This window comes from Anopheles marshallii, chromosome 2 (assembly GCF_943734725.1).
Source record: "Anopheles marshallii chromosome 2, idAnoMarsDA_429_01, whole genome shotgun sequence".
NCBI classification, from domain to species: Eukaryota; Metazoa; Arthropoda; class Insecta; order Diptera; family Culicidae; genus Anopheles; species Anopheles marshallii.
In genome coordinates this window covers 84075286-84099215 of record NC_071326.1, presented here as the reverse complement: position 1 = coordinate 84099215, position 23930 = coordinate 84075286, and the positions used below count along the sequence as shown (strand labels likewise).

General features: G+C 43.6%; 1 protein-coding gene across 1 annotated transcript; it reads right to left on the bottom strand.

The window, feature by feature from the left end:
* Positions 1-16226: 16226 nt before the first annotated feature.
* LOC128708015 (uncharacterized) lies at positions 16227-23599 on the bottom strand. The gene is made up of 3 exons (XM_053802972.1): positions 23400-23599; positions 22153-22562; positions 16227-16897 (listed from the first exon to the last, which is right to left on the bottom strand). The coding sequence occupies exons 1-3, from the start codon at positions 23597-23599 to the stop codon at positions 16227-16229; spliced, it is 1281 nt and encodes a 426-aa protein (XP_053658947.1).
* Between the last annotated feature and the right edge of the window lie 331 nt (positions 23600-23930).

Sequence of the window (23930 nt, the reverse complement as noted above, 5' to 3'; positions counted from 1 at the left end):
TTTACACCGCTAACAGCTGCTGCAGCAGAACGATAATTTATTCCACTACACCTTTGGAAGGGGATGAGGTATGAAGGTGTTACTACATCGCGATAGCGCCCCTTCACCGGTTGCAAGTTCATTACTTTCGATGTCCATACGACGCACGAGCCGTGGAATGCAGGGCAAGCCAAATTTAAGCAGCACGGCTTAGTGCAATGCTTTCCGCAAGATCAACTGTTTACATTGTTGCATTCGAAGCGATCGTGAAGATGATTTAGGCAGGGTTTATTTGCCTTCCTTTAAATTTAACTAAATTTGAGGAACGTTTGTATTACGTCGCTACCTTGAACTAGTCTAACCACCATACTAACCTTGAACAAATTTTCGCAAAATTAATTATATGATAGTGATTCTAAGAAATTCTGAATTTCCACACAGTGCGTAACATGATTATATGCATACCTCTTATTTATTTATTTAATTTTTTTTAGAATTGAAAAGTAGAAAGACTGTAAGTTTGATTGCTTGATTTTAACATAATCATTTCTACCACGTCCCATATGATTCCTCCGTATAACACAACTATACATTTTGGGTCCAATAATTTAATAATTTCAAATTTTGATAAACATACATAATTTTTAAGCATAAGTTATTAAATAAAATTTTGAACTTCTCTTAATGGTTGATGACCCCTGATAAATATATTTTTTTATCTAACATCCCATAGACCATCCAATTCCATAGATCAGTTCATAATAACAACAAGCACCAATTCGTTGCTAAACTTGCATTGATCTGATGAAGAACTGTTGTTGTTATTATTTTCATGAAGAATAAAATATCTATAAAATTTTTACTACTTAATTTTTAGTCAACCAATTAAATTTAAATACTACCATCCTCTTTACATGATTCACTCGTTCGTTTTAAACTCTCCATAAAATTCATTCATACTATGTGACGTACGGTCCGTGATCCTCGTTATGTATTATAAAACGATCACACATTCTCGATCTTCTAATTCCTTCAGCACATGTCACCGTTTAAATGATAAACAATTCAAAACTAGCAAATTTCAATCCAACTGAATTTTACTCATAAAATAATAATCATCTTGTTAACATGATCGCACGAAGCAGTTTCCATTCCAGGCCCTTTACCAGCGATGTTTACACAACATTTAGGGAATGGAAACCTAATGGGCATGTACCAGCTGTCACGTCAACCGTGCTACATCCTTTGGCGCAAATGTTTGCGAGACATTTCAAATCAATAAGCACGCCACATACGGATGAGGATGTGTTGCGGCGACAAATTCTTAAGGATTATTTCGATATAATTTATTCGCCGTAGACACATCAAGCGCCGTGGAATCATGGGCAGCGCAAGGGTTGGCATGTTTATCTGGTTTCGACCAGGCTAAAAGCAATACGATCCTGGTTGAATTATTGAAATTGTTGTCATGTTTTGGAAACAAATGTTAAACATTGCGTTACAAAAGGCAGCTGCGCGAATTGCAAATCATGCTAATGTGAAAGAAATGTTTGTTGGAAGAACTACGAACTAAAAAGTAATTTAAAAAAAAAACCATTTCGTTCGACACAAACAACCACTCACGCGGCTTTTAAGGGAAAAGTACACTCCGGTGGCCTGGACAAGGGTGAGTTTTAGGGATCATTTTTTAAAGATGCACACTGCTTCACACTGTGTCAGAGTATTTGGTGAACTTCCGGTAAAAGTTAAACAATAATGCACGTCATAGAATTAAAAAAATAATAATCACTAAAGTTTATTACCCCCTCAGTTGCGGAACAAAACGGTCTCATATCCACAGCAATCGTTATGTCTAATATGGTAAAGCTGTTTACGTGCGATCGTACGTGCAAGTGTGCGTATCTTTTTTCCCACCGATATTTCCACTTTTCCGGCCGCCGATGTCGCCACACCAACACCAATCCGCCCAACCCGTGGAGCCGCCTGGTTGTCATTAATGACGCAAAAACCTACTACCCACTGCTTGCTGATCGGCTCTTTCGCACCAATTTTCCCACCATCCGTTTCTAACCGTCCATGGGAAAAGCAGTCCAAAAACAGAGTGACACCCACTCGTTTTGTTGCGTACCTTCGCGACCACCCTCGCTCTTCCTCTCTCACACCGTTTCGGTTTACTTTTCACTGTCAACCGGGCGCAGCGGCTCGAGGAGCGGGGAGGAGAAAAACGAAAAACACGACCAAAAATTAAACAAAACCCGGTGAAATGGTCCGCGGGACCGCAAGGAAATGGAAGCCATGGTTTCTCCCGCCCGAGGGGGTGGAGGTGGGGATGTGGAATTTTCTAAATAAAGAAGACAGATTCTCACCTTAAAATAAGCCGAACGGAAAAAGCAACACCCCGCCAACGCCAACAAACACCGCGTGATGTCGGGTACCACAGCTACCACAGCCACCACCTGTTAGTTACTTCACTTCACCTCGAAGAACCCGGGTGACCGGTCGGATCGACCGATACGACGGTTGGAGGGATTTTTTCCTTCTATTTATCATTAAAAGCCACGAGGTGCAGGGTATTTCCAGTAGTGATGGGTTTATCTCCGTCTCTCTTTATCTTCTTGGCGTAACGACCTTCTAGGGTATGCCTGCCATTGATGGTTTACTAGACTTAATGCTACCACGTAGCCGGATAGTCAGTCCTTGCTACGAGGGATTGGTCCGGATGGGATTTTCCCATCGGTCCGGACCAGCGCCGTTACCATCATGCTATGATGTTGATGAATTTATACGATGCATTTCACAGATCGAACCGGAATTGAGTCGATCCGTGGGTGCAACAGGTTCGAATTGACCCGTAAGTGCATGTAGATCCAGTAAGTTTTAACCCAATGAACCTACTAGGTCTTCGTCTATTCTAGGATTCGATGAACTTACTAGGCCTACTGTACCTCGACTGAGACTCGATATCGACCCGACCACACCGTTCGAAGTAGCAGCTACCTTAATCATCGAAACTACTGGAACTATTGTACCTACTGGATTTCGATTCCGACCCGAACTCGTTGATCCAACCTGTTCGAGTACAACATGTCACTTATAGTTTCTTGCACCTACCGGAACTTACCGGAACTATTAGAGCTTCTTTTTTTCTTGGGGACATAACCTCAAGAGGTCTAGAACTGCCATTTTTGGGTTTTCTGCGACTTTATTTGGATTGCTGGATAGTCAGTTCTGCGTACGAATGATTGGTCCAGATGAGATTTTGAAACCGATCCTGTCGTGTGAAAACTGGCGCAGCTACCAAATCCCCCAGGCCATTTGGGCTAATGGCCGGATCTCAATTCCTACCTAAACTCATTGAACCAACCAAGGATCTATGTCGCTTATGCTTTATTGCACCTACCGGAATCGTTGAACCTACTGGTACCCACGGACCGATTCGAACCAGTTCAGGTCGCATGCAGATGGTTCTAGCCCATCACTACAATCCAGTGGTACATACGAGTGGAGACCGACTGTAACATAGGCGAGGACAAATCTGGTCACATGCGGCACGAAGATCACCAATCACCGGGGAAACAAGCCGCATTAAGGTGAAATAAGACCACAGATGGGAAAAAAGAGGAACGTGGCAAATACTTTTCTTACGCGCTCTGTATTGGCCGAAGTTGCGTGGTGGAAGGCACGCTAGGAAGCGCTACGACGGAAGGAAACATTTTTTTAATTCCAAGCCTCATTTCGTGAAAACTCAATTAAACCAATTTGCGTCAGGTGAAGTGGATGAGCACGTACAGGTGTGTGTGTCCGTGTGGGTCCGGTTAAAATTAAAAGAGTAAATATTCCGCGGCAAACGAGGCAAACCAGAGACGGAAGACAGTTTTATTCAATTAAGGGAAAGAATGCGCTCAAAACGCCTACATTAAATGAACCTAACGAAAAAAAAACACATCAAAACCCCAATCAAGAAGTAGTAGGTCAACATGCGAAAAATTCTGCGCATTTTGCAACAAACAAAAATTGATTTATGAAACTCGCCAAGCGGCAGTCGCGTCTTTGAGACATGGCAGAAAAATGTGGAAATTACGCAACGCCACAACAAAACAGCTGCTAACACACATTTATGCTAGTGAACGATATGTTAAAAATTCGTCTTAAAATGGCTTGCTTAAATTGAAACATTTCCCTTCTCTTTACCACTCATACAACATTTAATGCTTAAATAATAAAATGATAAAATTAACATAATTACTTCCTTGAAGAGCATTTGCCAAACACTCGGGAATTAGAATAATTCCATCCGCTCACTACCTCGCACCCATTAAATAAAACGTGCCAAAAGGCAGATTAAATTGTTCACGGTTCGGTGAGAAAAACGACCGTTTGAAGGAAAATGATTCGGAACATGTGAAAATTACCGAACGAAAAGGATAGCGCTTCGTGCCAGCTAGTGCAAAGGGGAGATAAAAAAAAGTTGGTAAAAACTTAACATTCCACACAAAACACCAAAGATGGGACTATATTTTCTCCCTCTTGCCTTTCTCTCACTCACTCTCGCGGACCTTGGTTCTCCGATCATCCATTGATCCTCGATCATCCATAACGAATAATCCAATTTTCCGCAACGTACCTCCACCAACAGCACGATCGTCACCGTTCCCGCCCATCATCGCCCTTCATCACTTGCCAAATGTATTTCTCACATTTGAAGCATCGTTCCCTCCCCGAGAAAAGCGGGAAACGAGCACGCTACCCAGCATACGTAATGGCGTCCGATAAAATATGCCCTTTTTTATCAACTTTCCTGCTGCTAGTCGACGCGCAACTAATCCCACACAGCTATTTTTCGCCATCCGACGCCTGCCGTCCACCCTCGCACTTAGTGCGCTGCTGCAGCGTGTAACGGTGAGAGGAATTTTATTTATAAACAGAGAAACTCCCGTACCCCGTCGCAAACGGTGTTCATTCATGAAAAATTCGATACCGACCAAAAAACCGCCAAACCCGGTCGGGTCGAGAACCGTTTACTTCGACCGGACCGGTGCTCGTAATAATACCAGCGGCATTAACTATCCCACGAGTTCATCGTTATACCAATCCAAATCTCGCAACTCGCAACCCGCCCCTTCCGAAGGGCACACTACTTCCTCCCATTTAAGGGCATTAGTGGGGGGCCGGTCAAGGGGTTCGGTTGGGGGCGCCTGGGGGGGAGAACGGAGTAGCCATACGTGCTGTTGAAATTACCATCCAAGCGCAACGATCACTACCGTGCATTCAACGTGGGGAGGAAGGGGGGGGGAGGGGGGGGGTGAGGTGAGCAAAGTGTTTAAAGTAAATTCACGACTGTTGCAAACCGAGACGAAACGACTACCGCCGTAACGCCACTGGTGTTTTCAATGCTAAGGACCAAATTGGAAGGAAGGAAGTGGAAACCCCGGTTGGGGGTCTGGTAGGACGCCGCACGAGCAACGTTGCGCGCCGATCGAGTAAACAGATACTAAGCTTCCCACACTAATGCGACGTTCTGCAGTGCGAGCCAACTGCAACATTTCAAAAACCCTGCGAGCTGGTAGTGGAAGTCGAGGAGAGCGACTAACACGGCGACGACGACGGGACCAGCAACGAGTGACAACAATTCATGCTAATTTGTTTGTCTTCTTTTACGGTTTTATCGCACGTTTAACGTGTTTTTTTTGTCTTATTTGGACGCAATTGTCACAGAAATTTGACAACTAGATGTAACGCATGATAACGCTGTTATATTTATTATTATTTCACAAAGAATTTACAAAATATTCCTTAAATCTTATCACTTAACACATTTTGCCAACAGCGATTTATCAACACAAAAAAGCTCTAATTATATTAATAATTATTGTGAAATAATTACATTAGTAAATTTGTTTTTTAAACCTCGTTGTTGACGAGAGATTTACTCACACCAGACAGCAGAACAGTGAGCTGTTGTCAAATGGGTTGGTAGGCGTTGGAAAGTACCAATTACTAATAACTGGACGGCCTTGTCTTTCGCACATAAGGTACGATAAAATTATAACCGATTGGTATCAACGATAAACTGCTGTCTAGACCTTTTTTTTCTTGAATATGCTAGTAACGTATCGCGAACAAGCGATTTTCAAACTACCATCGTAAGTGTTTGTGGTACAAATTAAGGTAAAAAGATCTCTTATCTTCGAACGATAGTTAAAGTTGAATTTATTAACGAGATTTAACTTCTCAGACTGTAGAATTTCAACAGAAGATCTGTTACCACTAAGATTTGTGCTGGTGGCAGCCCTTTAAATGTTACGATTTACTGAAGATGTGTAAAAATTGCATTGAAATGTGCCTCATTTGTGATATCAACTGCTTAACATACTTGGAACTGGATATTATTCATTTGTAATTACAATGAGGATGAGTATAACAAAGAATATATTTCTAAACTTAGTAATAAAATCTCTAGTAAAGGGAGTAAGAGCTTTTCGTTAAGCTTACATAGCCATAGAGCTATATACATCTTAAATAAACATACTTATTTTTCATCTCCTCTCCTTTAAATCATGTTTTTACATGAGGTATGTACATATTTTTGTTTGTGTTGCAGGTGTGTTACAATATTTGTATACCCAAATAAAGCATATTTGCTCTGCTTCTTGACCGGTTGATCTTCGTCAAGCAGCAGAAGTAAACAGAAAGTCAAACACGCAAATGAGAAGCCACAACGATCACTCACATGTTTGTCTTCACAGTGAAGCATACACCGGCAAAAAACCGGGTAATTCCCTACTCTGTTTCTGATCCGATCAGTAAAACACTGCCTTTTACCTTGTTCTTGTACAATACCCATCTTCTACTACACGTCACACAAAAACAAAATCTCAAAACTATTATAAAAATAAAAAAAAAAAACCACACCTGAAATCGCAACACAGTTGCACAGCCGTACGCTCGCAATGCAGACGGAGACGTGCCTCTTCTGCACCCCGATGCAGAGAAGATGTGGCACGGTATGTAATTAAGAGATCGCGCATCGGTCACCATCAGACCATTCACAGCATCATCATCATCCTCACGACTGTTCGGTGCACAGGCACCGGTCGCAGTGTGCAATGCGAGGAAATGCACTGGTGATGCAATTTGGCACTAGAAAGCGCGGAAGCTGACGGTGGTGATAAAGAGGATTGCTCCATTTTTTTTTCCCTGCAACGCATTAGCGTAAAGGTAGTGGCGGTAAACGTCATTGCAGGAGCATCGTTTCTATTTTTTTTCGAATTAGACAAATTAATTTTCCAAGCATTCGAGTATTTTTTTTTTGTATCCATCGGCAGCATCAGTGCGCTTTCGTGGCCGAATGGAATGGAGGTATCATGTGATGTGGCATTATTAGAACCGTAACAGATGGAACTGTCCAATAAAAGTTGCACGTAACAAATGACTCAGCACCGTTACATATTTGCCGAGACATATTATGTGGGCAGGACACTTCATCACAGCACCTGGTTGTTGAAAGACATAATTATCGCATTACACTAAAACCCCAATTCTAGTAAAGCTTCGTCATCAGTTTGATCTCAAAAAAAAAATAGATTAACCACTGCGGTCATCATTTTTGGCAACCAGGCGCATCTCATTTGCAAACCCGTTTTCTCCTGAATGGATATTTCTTTTTCCCTCCGTTTTGGGAATCGTGATTATTCACCCGCAAAATGTAATTAGTTGCGATGAGCAAGCGAGCGCGTAACAAATATTTGCGCTAGCTATTTTAAATCATCTCGAAATACAACCATCGATTTGGATGACAAACCAAAACAAAAAAAAGTCCGCTCCATCGAAATGACGGGAACCAGGTGAGTGACAAGGTGTGACCTCTGACCGGGCATGCAAGAGCTCGTCCCTTCTTGCCGTTTGTGTGCAAGTGTTTACATGAGTCAGGTGCTTACAGAATGGTAGGAAGCGATGTGATTGTGGTATTTTTCATCGATTTATTTCAGATAATCGGTCATAATCCCCTTTTTTTGTAGTAAGAAGAGTATGACATAATATATTTTTATTAAGGATGAGATGACACTTTGCTCCTTAGCCTCTTTTGAGTGAATCAAGAACAAATAAATGTTAAAAGATGACTTGCATTAAAACAAATATGACTCCACAAATAAAGCACAATTGAAGGCAGTAAAGTTTGTCATAATTTTCTGCATACAAATATTTTTTATAAAACTCCCACGGCCACCCTAAAGTCCTGCGAGCGGAACAAATATCACCCAAAGCATTAATGGCCGGAATCATACTCTAAGCCTGTTTGTATTTTAAAAGCATTTTTGTGTGCGTTTTGACGTTTCCAGGCTAGCCATACAAATGGGCAAGAGCCCGTATGTATTCCCGTATGTTATGAAACCAAACATTTTTTTTTATGAAACAACTAAAAATAGAATTATTTTGATAATCAGATTTATATATTTTTTTAAACGAATTAAGTTTAAAGTTAAATATCTAACCTTTAACCGATTTTTCGCAAATTGTATTTCCGCAATAATGATCACTTATGTCATTCTTTATGTCAAAATGCTATGTCATTTACGAATCTGTACAGAAAGATACAGCCCGGTACCTAGATTATTTGACAGATACAGGTTAAAAGCTTAAGCTTTCTAACTTATGGTATGATCTGCCCCAATCTTAGATTTCGGTTCAGCTTTTCCATAGACTTGGACATCTCTCCGCTTTGTCCTCAAAATTATTGAAGTTTACCCTCCGATTGAAGTTAGACCATGTAAATTCTGATGATGGCCGCATCTTTCAACAGCACGTTTACTCTATGATTCGGCTGGATTCGTCAATAAGTGGCAGTTTTCTTACGATTTTCTGTGGCGTACTCGAAAACTCGCTAAAATCCATCAAGTCCAAGAAAAGTCCTGTTTAAAACCATTCTAATTGTATAAATATACATACTAACTGACAATATCAAATTAGTAACAACAATACTAAATCGTTCGCTTGAAAAGGCCGCGAAGTTAACTTACGGCTGCAAAAATATTCAAATTTCATTTACAAATCGCCACCGTGTGAAACGCTACCGTGGAACATACATCCGGATGAGAATGAAGAACAACGGTGTGCGCTAGTCCGGGATGGAAGTATAACGTGCAAATGACAAACAAGCATTCAACCCGCTTACATACATTCGCTTTCCTCCACCTCGTGTGGTAACATTTTTTTTAACAAACACTCCGCATTGATAACTTGTTTTCCAACACGCGCATAAGGGAGACCCCGATCGATGGCCGTGTTTGTGCGTTGCTGCTACATGCGCAGCTATTGTTGTCACACACGCCCGGATACGCCAACGCGCTGCTATTTTGCGCGATAACCAACTGTAAAGATTGTTATTCCCGACCCACCACTAGCGGGGGTGGGTGGGTTCCGAATCGGAAATCTCACACATCGGTAAGTTTCCGGTTGTAGTGAGCGTGATGCTCGCGTGTAAGTAAGGGATGTTTTATTTATTTGTTTCCTGTAGAGGTATTTCTCACCAGAATTATTCTAAACACAGTCAAATATCGGAACAAGAATTTAATCTAGATAAAATATATGTCTTAAGATTAGAATTTTTTATAGCGATCAACTAACTCATAATGAACTTGTTTTTGTTCAGTCCCACCAGATGCACTACAGAACCACCGTTTTAGTTGCTAGTTTTGGTTTGGGTACCCTGTTTTTCGTGAAATAATATAAATTATTTACCTCTACCAACAAATTTGCGCTAAAATCTTTGTACTGGACTACAAATTGTACTTGTAATCGTAATTATACCATTTGCAGAAAATGTATTTACGATAGGGAATTCCAGCAATATTCTAAAAACCCCACTGTCACCATACGGAGTGAGGTGTCAATTTCTGGGTTTTGTGTCTTTGCCAACTTTTCTCGTTGTTATCCACCTTTATATCCAACTCCATTTGTTACGTCACCAATCGCACCTTAAGCTGCAAGGCCACGAGCGCTTGGGACTTTGTCTTAAACCTCCTCAGTCAGTCAATAACCTCAAAAAGTCACTCAAAACCAAAGTCTCCGTTGCCTCTTGCGATTTTCCTCACTTTTAATCGTTCAAACTGACACTCTTGGCGGCCATGCTGCATCTCTTTTTGATGGTAGTTTTAGTATTTCTTGTTTAAATTGCGTGTTTTGCCTTAATTTTGTACAAAATTTGGGCAAACAAATTGTTAAGACTTCTGTAGATGAGCTAAATTCACTCAAGAAAGCCTGAGATTTGAAATTTTGAGGGAATCCTCATCGCTCGTGGCCCCGCAGCTTTACACACAGGGAGGAGCTCGCATCGGACATAACGATCCGATTAGATAAGAAATCTCAATCATGCTTCCCATCTGTTCGACTTCCACATTTCTCCCTCCCCTTTCAGGTCTCGTAGATGAAAGTTCTTCTTAATCCTCGGTGCTCCCGATATCCTCGGTATTTTTTTTAGCTCTTTTCAAAAATAGAAATACTATTTTTCAAGAATAAAACAAAAATAGGATGAAAGCAACAAATCAAAGGTACTGCAGAGTACTTTCGTGAATATATAAATGTATGATACTAATATGCAAAACCATTATTAAAACGATTTTGCTTGTTTTGGCTGCGTTTTTAGCATTATACACAATATTTTTCATTCGGCCAGAATTCTTAACCATTGGGTGGATTCATGTTCTTGCTGATGATATCCATTTGATTGTTGTTGTACCATTCTAAAACTACCCGACTGTAGTAATTGTTTGTCAAATCCGGTCAGAACTTTAAAGGAATCTTTAAACGCCCTGATGAAATTCGAAACGAACTTCACAAGTTTTTGCACATTTTTTACATTATTTTGTGGTTTGTGATGAAAAACGATGGGAAATCCCATCTGAATGCGATTTTCCAACACACACTCACGTGCATCTCGTTTCTTACAACATCCCTAGTATTATTTTTCACCCAAACTTCATTTACTTCAAGATCGCCAACAAGATCGTGCTACCAAAAACACTCCTTTCCCATCGGGCCCATGACAACATCATGCTGTGTTTTTCCGGCGCTAGAACCAGTCTACATCTCTTCCCGGGGTGTGTGTGTGAGTGTGTTTGTGTGTGTGTGTGAAACAAGCAACACGCGTACAGGATCCAGCGTTGAGTGGGGTAAACGCGAAAGCAACGACGATGGGCCCGAAGAAGAAAAAAATGTTCCATCATCGGATAAAATTAAAACGCACCCAGTAGCCGTTTTGCCGCGCACCGTTTGTATTTTCCACGCTGTTGTTTCCGCTTTACCGAACGGTCCGGCGTTTTCTTAGCCGTGCGCTTTAGTTTAGTAGCGAAATTCCGCGAACGCTTTTGCAACCACGCGCATTCGATGTGCATGCGAAGATTGAGGCGAGTGAGGCGGAAGGTATGTGCATATGGTTGTTGCTGATCATGAGATGTTCGCTCTACTAGGGATGGGTCGAATTGTTCCTGAGTCGAATTAATACAACCCCGGGATATTCTGAATTCAACTCTGGTTCAAGCCTGGGATATTTGTTGAACTTTAGTTTCGGGGAACTTCAGGAAAATTTGTTCGAAAATACTGGGAAAACTGTAAGCAAATCCAAATGAAAATCTGTAGAAAACTGTCCACTATTCAAAGAAACTGGTTGTAAATTTTGGAAATTCAAATTTCGCTTGGAAATCCAAACCTCGGAAAACTACAAAAGCTCTCAAAAAAAATTCTAAAATTACAGTGCACAAAGCGTCCAAGAAAACAGCTAATCAAAATAATAAAAAAGTGTTCAAAAAGGTCGCAACGCCTACTCCGGATTTAACTCGGGTGTTTGCTTCGGAATCGAATCCGGTGGCTACTGTAGAGTTTTGGGTCGACTCCACAGTATTTCGGAGTGGAATCTGAAGTCGAATTAGGTAGTAAGCTCCGGATTCGACTTCGGATTTTTTTGTTTTGTTTTTGAATCGTATCCAGGTCCGAAGTCGGATTTGAATTATGGATTCACCACGGATTTCCCATCACTATTCTCTACAGTGCTTTTTTCAATGAACAAGAGACAGCAATTTCCGATGTGTATTTATGATAAGCATGAAATGTAGTACTTGCATTCTCCAGAAGGATTAAAAGGGCCATATAACAAACTATTTATGTTCTTATTCTATACTTACTTATGGAAATTTGCAGCCAACCATGCAGGTTCTGGACGCCCTGTTGTTAAATATCCGGTTTGGAAATGATTTTCCGACTATCAAGATAGCAAATGGAAAATCCTGTTCGATGTATAACAGCACCAGCCTACTACTGTTGACAGCTTTGCAGGCAGCGGCGAGGTTGCTACTGGACAACGCAGCCTTTTCAAGAGGCTTTAGCAATCGCAGCACACTTGCCCCACAAAGACGATACGTGTATTGTGTGTGGTGGGTGTGTATGTGACCTTAAACTTCTCGCTCTCTCACACGGCACATATGCAACTGGTAATGCGGGTATTGATTTTCTTTTTGCTCAAATTTTTTCACTTCTGCTTCATAACAGCACACCACCCCTACCAACAAACACAAACGCACTGCAACTTCGACCAAGATTTGCATCAGCTGATACGAAGACACTGTAGCCTACTGCGAGACAAGGACACTTACAATTGATGTGGCAGCAAAAGTAACACCAAAATTGCAGGTTTAAGTTGAACTGAACATTTACACACTTCTTCTGGACACACACGTTCTGTTAACAGCACTGAACAACGAAAATTGTGTACAATTACGCACCCAATAAAAAATGCACCGCTGGGAAAAGATGGAAAAAATCGAGAAAATATTTAAAATTACACGTATATTTTTCACTGCGTCCGGACATACGCATACGGACGCATTCCAATGGTACCCCGACACGGTACCAACACAAACGATCAAACATCGTACCATACCGGGGCATTGAAACAGACGAGCGTGCGCTACACGTACGCCGTTATCTTTTCGCTTGCGATAATTGTACAAAAAAAAAACGGAAGCAACACACAGCAGACTTCCTCACTTCCGCGATGAATTCCACTCTTGGTTTATTTTAAACTAATTTCCACACCGAATGTACACTTATAAATGACTTAACTATAATACCGCAAAAGGAAAATCGATGAATTTTCCTGCTTCACCTGTGCTGTTCACCTCAGTCACACCTGCACTGATAGACTACACCTGACAAACCCAATCTAAGAGCACGGATTTGCAGCAGGAAAAAAAAGATATCAACACACTTGCCCTCGCAAACAACACTCGTGGATCACGTTTATCAGTTGATAACGTAGAATAAATATAATCCCCCAAAAAATGGTTGCGTTGTACCACGAAAAGGGAAAAAAGAGTAAAAAAAACTGCAAGATAAGCGATAACTTCTTGCAAAATAGCACCGGAACCGAACGATGGGGTGCAATCTTCTACCACAAACTGACCGCCAGCATGAAGTGCGCGGAAAACGGTACCCCACACAACAAACGCACCCGACGGACGACGACACAAATAACAAAAAGGAAAGAGAGAAAAAAAACATCCCTATCTTCGTGTGGCCGGTGGTGCGCACAGGTAGTGCCATGCTTCTGTGTGTGTTGGTGGATTTACACCGAAAACCACTGTGCCGCTTCAATGACGTACATGCACGCACACCACGTCGGAAATGGCTTACGGGCGACATACGCAGTGCGCTCGCGCACAGGTAGTACGCAAAGCAAAATACCAATAGTTTCACCACAAACACACACACACACGCGCGCGCGTAAAGCACTGATGGACTGATGGAAGGTATTTTATTTTATTGTTAAATTTCCCCCGTTTGCCTTCCATCATCCCTGTCTATCGCTCTTCAATACACACACACACACACACACTCGCACACAACTAGCATAGAACGTACATTTTCCTTGTTATTTGTTTTTTCCCCCTCCTTCTCTTTTTTCTCACTGGTTGCGCAAAGTGCGTGTGCACACTTGCGTTGTTTGTGTGTTGTTGGATGCAAGGGTGTCTTCCCCATTTTCGGGTGCCCTTCCCTACATTCATTTGCCTGCTCGTGGTTTTCCCCTCGTGTACAGTGGCCTTAATAAAATGCGTTTTCTTTTCTAAGCTCACCCCTAACACTAGTTTAACACAACGTAGAAAAAACCGTGTTCCAGTTTTACGCACCCTGGATGGAAGATAAGCTGCGTGCACCACTACTCAGCTGATTTAATTTTCTTTCACTTTCCCCAACCTGTTGCACTGTGTCCCTCCACCCCCTCCGCACGGGGTCCTACCATTCCCGTCCGGTCCCTTCCGCTACTGCCTTTTTTTAGCACGCACACACGCACACAATTTCGCATAAAGGCCCGCGACTTGCGAAACCAATTCTGTGGATGGGACAAACCCCAATTCACTTCCTTCTCCCAGGGTCACACACAACGAACGCACGCGACGTGTCACGATAACGAAGGGTAGGGGAGAGGGGGGTGATGGGGAATACCACGATTTCAGCTAGCCTTCCACGCCCCCTGCACACTGAACCCTCTTTCCTGACGGTAACACGGGTTCGGTAATTTCTGGCTACCGCCTACGCGCGATCGATCCACTTTTTCGTCTCACCAACAAAGCTGCTTCAATTTTGCACGGAAGCAGCACAACCCTGTAGGGTGTGTTTTTCTGTCACAGATTTACGTTCAACCCACCGAACGACAAACAACACGCAACGCAATCCAACTTCACGAAGAGCACAAAATATTTTGAACGATTTCTAGTGCGAACGAATGAAGGACTGCACCGTGCTTGACGAGGTTGTCGTTTGACAGATGGAAACACAGCTGTGAAGCTGTGGCCACAAATAGATGCAGTGGATTGTGCTAAAATATTGACAATTTTGAGCAATAGAAATAGATTGTGTGTTTTTTTTTCAAACTTATTGCATCAATCGCGTTAATTCAAGGCCAATTACTCCCATAGTTGAGTTAATGTTTAATTTTCTATTGTACCCGTTTGCTATGTTTTGTTACGACCACAGCTTATCGCGCATGATCGATCTGAACGGTGCACAAGGTTTATAGACGTCATGTTGAGGGCGAGAGCGATTTGGCAGCACTGCTCTTTTTTTGATCATGCGATGCGACCATATAGTGATCTTGACCGATAAATTCAAATAAATCTTTCCTCAAATATGCATTTTTGCACAAACAAAAATTATAAATGATAATTCGTAGATCGCATTCGTATTATAAGTGAAGCATTAGTTGTTTTTTAATCTCTGTATACAATGCGATAACTTTGTATTTGTAGCGAATGATTAATGTCTATTGTTTCTAAATTGTATCCCAAATTGATCATTCATAAATCGCTTCGCATTCCTTGAAATTTTACGTGAAATCTTTGGTTCAGTTGTTTTTTAATCTCTGTATACAATGCGATAACTTTGTATTTGTAGCGAATGATTAATGTCTATTGTTTCTAAATTGTATCCCAAATTGATCATTCATAAATCGCTTCGCATTCCTTGAAATTTTACGTGAAATCTTTGGTTCAAGAGTGGAATGACTAGATCAACATGGTCAGCAATTAAGAGAAAAACATAAACAAAATAATTATGACGAGAACTTCCATCATAACTATTAATTCCAAAACTAAGTTACATCCGTTTTTTTATCGACTTTGGATTTCATTTGGTTTTCCACTACTACCCGGCACTCCTCGATACTCTACTCCCCATGACTAATCACGGTCAGAGTCTCCGGCAAAAAGGTTCTTTGGCATCGATCCTCTTGATAGACTTGATTCTTGGATTGCTCCAACGGACGACTAAATGACTTAAATAAAGATGAGCTGTAATAGGAGATACTTCAAGATCTCCAAGAAATTTGACATACGTCTAAGTCATTTTTCAAAAACAATCAGTTTAGGAAGTTATTTAGTTTCGCATCCGATAATATTGCTAGTTTAACCAATAGTAGATACGTTCGAAAACCATTGTTTTATACAAACCGCCTTCAAATGTTTCGGATATAAAATTACACACAAAGACACTGCAAAACAAATGTTTAAAAGAACAATTAATTGTTTAACGGTATTTACATTTCATACATGTATTCGCCATCCGTTCGGCACGCGCTAATCGCACTGTAATAGATAACCTCCGTTCGCGATCGCTTCCGCTAACCTTTACCCTTAGAAAATGGTTTAAATTATCTTATCCACCTATTGCTTTGTTGGTGCAGTGCGTACAATCGGCCGGCTCTATTTGGCGATATATCGATCGAGGTTGTTCCAGTTGCAGGAGTAATCGATCTGCAGCAGACCCTTTTTGCTTAAGCTGAAATGTTGCGGTGTGTAACATACGTTAGCGTTGGTCGCTGCGATCGCAATCGCGGTGGCCGGATCCAGCATCTGGCTCGGGCGCCTAGCAAGGCTCATACTCTGGCTGACGACGCTGACACTGCGGGACCGCCGCCTCGTCGGGCTGCCACCGGCCGTACCGGGCAACCCACCGCTGCTGGTCGTGGCGTACAGCGGCACATGTTCCGCCTCCTGCCGGGCACACTCGAGACAATCGTTCAGCGTGTAGTAGTTGTGATGGTCGGACAGGATCGTCCCAGTCACGGACGGTGGTGGTCCGTGCGGCAGACCCGGATGTCCCGGGTGATGATGATGTGGATGATGATGGTGGTGGAGGAAGTGTGCCGGCGGAGGCGGCGGTGGTGGGGGCGGTGGCAGTGGCATATAGCAGCAGCTTGGCTCGTAATACTCGTACGACGGTGGGCCGGGAAACTCCAGCTGTGGTAACGGTTTGGGCAGCACTATGGGGCGCCTGTTGGAAGCGCTCTTGCCAAAACCGGGCGTATGGAGTCGCAGCGCCGACATCGAACTATCACACGAGCTTGGCTGCTCTGTCGATGAGGTTTCCAGATCTGGAGCAAAACAGAATGAGAAGCCAAAAAGTAGAGCACTGTTAGTATCGAGCAACAGAAGAGGACTACTGAACACTAGCGAACACACGATTGCGCCTGACAGTATGCAATCTGAAGTCTCAACAATACACAGCAGAAACAAAAAATAGCCCAAAACCTTGGGGAACCACGAAACACGAAAGGACCCTTCGGATACGTTTGACGGTCAACAGCTTTTAGGAAACAAAGGGATTAATGCAGTGGAGTTCCAAAAAAAAAAGACTGCTCACATCGAAAAACCGTAAATGGAGCTAGTAACGCACAAACAAGAGCACCGCACACTGTTCCAAGCGCGAGTACCAAAAAGTGTTGTGACCTTCAAGAAGCATTTCGATCTGAGCTACATTCACTGCAAAGTGCATCTTGGGTAGGTTGCGCTTGGTTATCGGGCACGCCTAAACGTAATCAAAATGCATTTTATGCAAAACGACATCAGTCTCCTACTTCAGACCTTCATTGTTAACCCGAAGAAGAGTTCCTCACATGTTTCTAGCCCATGTTACGCTGTAATTAGCATATTAACGCACTTGAATTGGGCTAATTTCTTCGCGTGGAACCCCACAGGAATTACTTACAGCGCACTCGCACAACCAACTCCGGTCGCTTTTCGAACATGGCGACACCACTTGCTCACTTCCTTCCGCTGGAACTGAACCTTATCGGTTTCAGTGTTCACAGACCCCTATCTGAATGCAGATGGGCAACAAAAACGTTGTAACTACACCCTCAACACAGCACAATGCCAGATCGCTTGATCGCGTGCACAAGTTTCAAAACTTCACGAGCACCTGAGCACCGTTCCCGACTCTGTCGCCACACACCACATTCCAACGGCAAATCGGAACGACCCGAGTGTCCCGGAGAAAATTGGAACACTAGGCCAACGAGCAGCACGGCAATGATGATCCTGCACCCAGCGCGAATGAGAGAATGATGGGATCGAACTGAAGGAAAGAAACAAAAAAAACGGCACCACATCCGTACGGGGGCAAGATCGCACGCTAAATGGCATAACCGGTGCGTCCGGCATACGACGAAAGTGCTGCTCGCGAACCAAACAACATACTCCGGGTCGACTCACTTCGGTTCCAGCCCGCCTGGGGGGGGGGGAGTTTCGGTTGCCAGTGCTATTTCGAACGAAAGTAAAGGCCCAGCGCTGGTCGGGCCCGGTGGTGGACTACCGACGGTCTAAGGTCTCTGGCCCTAGTTGGGTCGTCAGCAGCAACAAACGCGGAAACCACGAACCCGGAGACCTGTAGCTGGGCTCGAGGAAATGGGAAATGTGAAGACACTCGTCGTATGGTACTGATTGTATGTACGTGTTTACTTCTCTCTCTCTCTCTCTCTCTCTCTCTCTCTCTCTCTCTCTCTCTCTCTATGAAATAGTCCAGAGTTGGTTTTCCTGCTTTTTCTTTAAGCCACTCATCCGTACATTCGTCTTGTTGGTTCTGCTCGTTGGCCAGACAAGCCAGTGGCCCCCGCAGTGTAAAACATGGCGTTTTATGTTGGCCAAAGTTCCGTTGCAGGCAGCGTTTGCTTCGGTACACAAGCGCGTACACACGACTCACCGTGAATGCTCCGCTGGCCGTTGCGGAGGAAGTTCTTCCCGGTACGTTCTTCCGACGAGCGGTTCGGGACTAGGGCTGGGCTGCGTGAACAGGGAGATCACTTTGCCGGGTCTCCGCGTTGGCTCACACTCACACCCCAACTGGGCACGGGATGAAGTACCCGCCACGTCTAGTGGGCAACGGGTCGGCGTGTTTGTCTGTTTTCGCTTACCGTAACACCACCGAGCGAAACACAAACAAAAACTTCTCGTTGCGTGATGATTGTGCGTTATTTAATCTTAAGCAAATGCCTACTGCTTTAACGCTTAAGGGTCATAGCGAACAGCGTTCGTGCTACCGATCACGTACAAAACAGTGCATTGTTGGTGAGATAGAGAGGAAAACATATGCCAAATTTGTAGAAAAACGGTTACAATATGCATATTTCAACAGACTCTTTTAAGGTGGCAAATATCACAGACGTTCGACAAGACGCTTTGTGAGACGGAGGAGTTCAGCTAGATTCATCGTAATGCTCTGCTCACGCGTGTGATCACTGATCTTCTGCTTTAAAATCACAAACTCACATTCTATCGATCGTTTCAAATGATCGTATTTTAAACCAGATTTACCCACAAATGAGTTGAGAGACGCGCGTATATCTACTACGCTTAAGGTTTCAACCACAAGTGATCGACGATGGTCACCTTAATAATGTCTACATCCACGTGGGAATCGTTAATCCGCTTCGGTATTAACGTAATATGACTTTTCGTATATTTTTATCATTGAATAAAGTCAATTTTGGTCATACAAAATAGATAAGACTGCAAAAGAAGTCTTCGCAAAGGTATACAAAGTGCCTCAATCGCATATCCACACATTTAGAAGATGGACACCTGTAAATCTTGGACCTACAGTCCAAAATTAGATATTCATAATGTTTTTGGAATATCAAATTTTAAATGACCTTAAGCTGGAGATCCAGAACAGGAGTATCCGGAATTGTTGAACAGTTTAGAAGTCTGCCACATTAAGGCGACAAATCATGGCCAAGTGATTAAACAAGCTTCTTCAAACAAACTTTTTCTGCCTGCCATTTCTGGCTTTCTTGACTATGTTTACCAGTAGCTGGATAGTCTTTCCAGTGTACTGGGAATTGGTCCGGATCGGATTTTGTACCGGTCCTACCCTGTGAAGACCGGCGCCGCTACCAATACACCAACAAGCCTTGAGGTATTCTCAAGATATTCCCAAATGATATACTTTAGCCCAATAGCATTCATCCATTATGTATCCAATAAAATGGAGCTCTTGGAGCTTTGTCCCTACATCACCAGCGATTTTGTGGTAAGTTCGCCGATTTTCGATGTTTTCTCAGTGTAATGAATGTATTACAAAAACTACCGCATCTCACAGCAGTTTGGGAAACATCCTTATTTTTTCTCAGACGAATAAAAGTTGAATAGCTATTTCTGAAACTTCTGGAGATCCACAGCAGTGAAAAATGTTCAACTTTTAATTGACCAGGCAAGACTTAATCTCCCGACAGGTGCTTTAATTTCAAAGCGGGTGTGTCAGTCTTAACGTATCGATCTACATTTTTGGTGTTGTTATACTGCTTTTATATCATCGTAATATATAAAATACTGATTTTCCATTGGTACCTAAGCATTCAACATTTCCTTTAATTATAGGCAATTATACAATCTCAAGGTGTCCCAGTGTTGTGTTTGGCTCACTGTATGTCGATCAGCTTAAAAAAAATGATTTATGGTGGCTTAGCTACCAGCTAACCACTGTAAGTTACCTTAATTTCGTTAAAGCCAAAACAAACAATTTGATACAAATTACGACAATGCGAGCAATCAGCAAGCGAGAGGTCGCACTAAAGCAAATTGAAATTAAAAGTTATTCTGCCCGTAATTAATACCATCCACGCTTGATTGAGGTCAACCCCACAGGCCGACGATCGACGGTGTGGCGATCTTTGACATGCTGATTGAAGCCGAATAATGTCTGGCCAGTGCTGAAGCAGTAAAAACATCAAATCAAATGGTATTTTCGCTACGTTACAATCACGCGGCAGCATGACGTCGATGCAGCCGGGTTCTTTCGCTTCGCCTTCTGCGTTGCCAGTTTGTTCACCGGTGGCGCTAGTGACGAAATCAGGCCGTTACGCAGCCGCACTGCATATTGGCACCCATTGGTGTGGGCCACCACGATCGATGGGATATATTTTTCGGCAGGGTTATTGAGCACCACCGTCATCACCCAAGTGGCGATAGTCTGAAGCGAAGGCGTACGAATATCAGGGCAGGGATTATTTTCGCCGCATAGCAACACGCGGAAGGTTTTAGAATCTTTCTTCGGCAATTTAAAAAAAAATGTCTTTTCCAGTGCTGTTCCAGACACGTACACTTTCGCTTTCGGCTTTGCGCACAGTTATGTCACAGCGTTCGTGTGCCGAACTGTGTTGAAATTCTAATTACCGTTCAGAACGCTATTGGAAACGCATTTCCCCGTGGTGCAGCAAAACAGGGGTGGAAAAAAACCAACCAACCAACCCATACAACATAAACAAGCACCCAATTATGGAACTCGGGCTAAGCAGTTCATCAAACGGTAGTTTTGTCCATAATGATGGACAGTTCCAGCAAAGTGTAGCAAATAAAAAAAAAAACGACAGAAATAAAGTAAAGCAGCGTTCCGATCCGCTGCACGCTTCATTGATCCGCAGCGGCGGTATATTGGGTTTTTATGCACTGGCCGGGTGAGCCACAACAGCAGTATCGCAATGGAAAACCGAGTAATTTACCATAACGACCACCACGACCCACGCTCCCCGAAAGGGTAACTCTCCGCCGCTGGCCATTTGTCAACATGTTTTGCCCCCCTTCGGTTGGCCATCGCGGTTGCCAATCGCGGTCGCTTTACCTATACGGGACTGTTGTGTGGCTGCAGTTTGCCACATCGCTAATAGTTGACGCGTTTAACGCAAGAATGAGACCATTGGAAGACGGCACAGCGTCGTCCAAACGACAAGTTGGAAGGGATTGTTCGAATAAGACGAAATAACAACAACAAAAAACTGGACCAACAGGTTTTCTATCAACTCTTCTAATGATGCAGGCTTCCTGAGGGCCAAGAATCCCGCTCGATGACCGATATAGCGATGCTCGCTACCTGCATCAGCCACAATCGGAGACGCACCGTGCACTTGAATGTGTGCCATTTCAATGTTTGCCCTCGATTGCAATACTGCGCGTGCCACGGTATCACACTCACGGGGCACTATTCACCTACTTATCTATTTTCACCTTCACCACGGCAGGAGTTCTGACGGCACATCTTCAAAACCGGCCGTGAGGTATCCGTGGCGTTGGGTGTCGGGGCATCGGGGAACCAGGACACAGCGAGATCATCTTACCACTTTCACAAACCCCAAAAGCCCTCTGGAGCATAATAGCCGTGGTACTTGCAAAAAAGGTGCCGAAGAGATGCGAACACCCCCGGGGGGCACACGAGCGCAGTGCAGGAAGCAATCATCGCATCCGGTACCGTGCGGGGTCCGGTTTTGGCGTGCAACCGGTTCGACTAATAGGTGATCGTACGCGACGCGTACCACACCTTCCGGAAGTGCGGCAGATCACCGCCGCAACGCCTTACCTGTGTAGGAGCTGTAGACATGTTCATCTCCTCCGATGCTATCCTCGTCCATAACGGTATCGTAACGTTCGGTGTAGAATCCGTCCTCGTCATCTTCGGCGTTTAGCTCCTCCTCCTCCTCCTCTTCCTCCTCGTCCTCCTCCATCTCGCTTGGACGCTCCTCCATCGGGTGATGATGCGATTCCCCGTCGAGTTCATCCTCCGGCAGCAGCACGCCACTCTGACGTTCCAGATCTTCCTCCCGTGCGTCGGTTTCGAACTCTGGATCGATTAGCTCGGCACTGGAGCAATCGCGACACTCGAGCCCATCACCGTTCAGCTCACCGGGCACGTAGTAGAACTTGGACTGTATCGGTTCACCGGCAGGCGATGGCGGTACTTCGGACTCGGACGTTGGATCCATCACTTGTCTACGAAATGGCAAAAGAAGCGGAAAGTGGGAAGTTAAAAAGAAAAACCTACCAGAGCATGGCGTAGGAACTGAGCGCTCCTTGCGCGTGTTGAATTATAGACGTTTGCACGTCACGGTAACTTAGGCCTGAGACGTTCGTCATCGCGTTGCACCTCATCTGCATGGTGATGACCGGTTGGTTTGTCCTAACGGAGTCATTAATTAAGTCACACTCGCCACACTCACCGTACGGTACCTCAGACAAACGGCAATGGACAAGAATGGTGGCTGTTGGTGTGATTAAAACGTGATCCACGTCAAGACTTGTGGCATGGTTGGGACGAACAGCTCCTAGAATTCCTACGGTAGAGTTGTTGAAAAACCCTTCCCTTGAAACCCAACGTAAGACTTAGATGGCTGATGCCAGTTAAATGAAGTATGCATCTCTTAGAAATACATCTATTTCAATTAAGTACGATGCGTCCAACCACTGAACAATCTCTCAATCTCGTTTTTTATGACGGAATCAACCAGCATCTCATGAACCTTCAAACATTATTCTAACTAACTGCCAACGGAACCACATTCCACAGCGCATGTCCACCGCAAATGTGTGCCATTAAGAATGGAATATCTAACCTTGCGGGGCAGCCCGCTCTGGCCAATTAGATACCTGAAGATGCAAATTAAATTTACCATATTATCCATTCCGATTACAACCTTGACGCGTTTGCTTGAGCAACAGGTCTCTTTCTTCCCACTTCGTCTGTAGTAGAGTGCAACTTGCTTACGATGTACCACCCCACCCCCAATTCTTGCTGTCGTTCCTCCATGCATGCACCGGCGTTACACTTACTTGCGAATGTAGACATAGTTCTCCATATCCCACGGATCGACATATCGCCGGTTAAAGATGGTGTTCGGACCGTCCTCGAAGATCGCACGTCGTACGTAGTCGGACTCTTCCGCCGAGTCGTACTCCTTCGCGGTGTAGTAGATCGATTCGGCCGTCCGGCGGGACGATGCAAAGCTGTCAAATCCCGCGTACGCCGGCATGTTTCATGTGCGGTTTTCGGTGGTGTTTCGTTAATATCCGTGGTGCGCTATATGTGCGGTAATGCTAGAAGAACCCAAATGGCTCAGGACCGTCCCAGTGTTTTTTGCTGGAATGAGACAAGAAAGTTTGCTGTTAAATTATTTATGTGGTTAATTTGTTAAAATTGATCCTAAACAGGAATTCGGAAATGTGTACGACCTATATGAAACTTTGAAATCCCTGCAATGTTGTGGGAATAGTCGAAGAAGTAGATGCAATTTGCCACAAAGAGTTGCAAAACGAACCGAATATTCAGGATGTGGAAGTTTTGAGGAAGGTAAGTCCTCTGTT

Bases quoted from the DNA above. Each gene is read 5' to 3' on its own strand.
- LOC128708015 (XM_053802972.1), bottom strand. From the start codon at position 23,599: ATGCCGGCGTACGCGGGATTTGACAGCTTTGCATCGTCCCGCCGGACG. The intron at 22,563-23,399 runs GTAAGTGTAACG...GCCATTTCGTAG, and splicing joins AACTATGTCTACATTCGCAA to ACAAGTGATGGATCCAACGT. The intron at 16,898-22,152 runs GTAAGGCGTTGC...GTTTTGCTCCAG, and splicing joins TGTCTACAGCTCCTACACAG to ATCTGGAAACCTCATCGACA.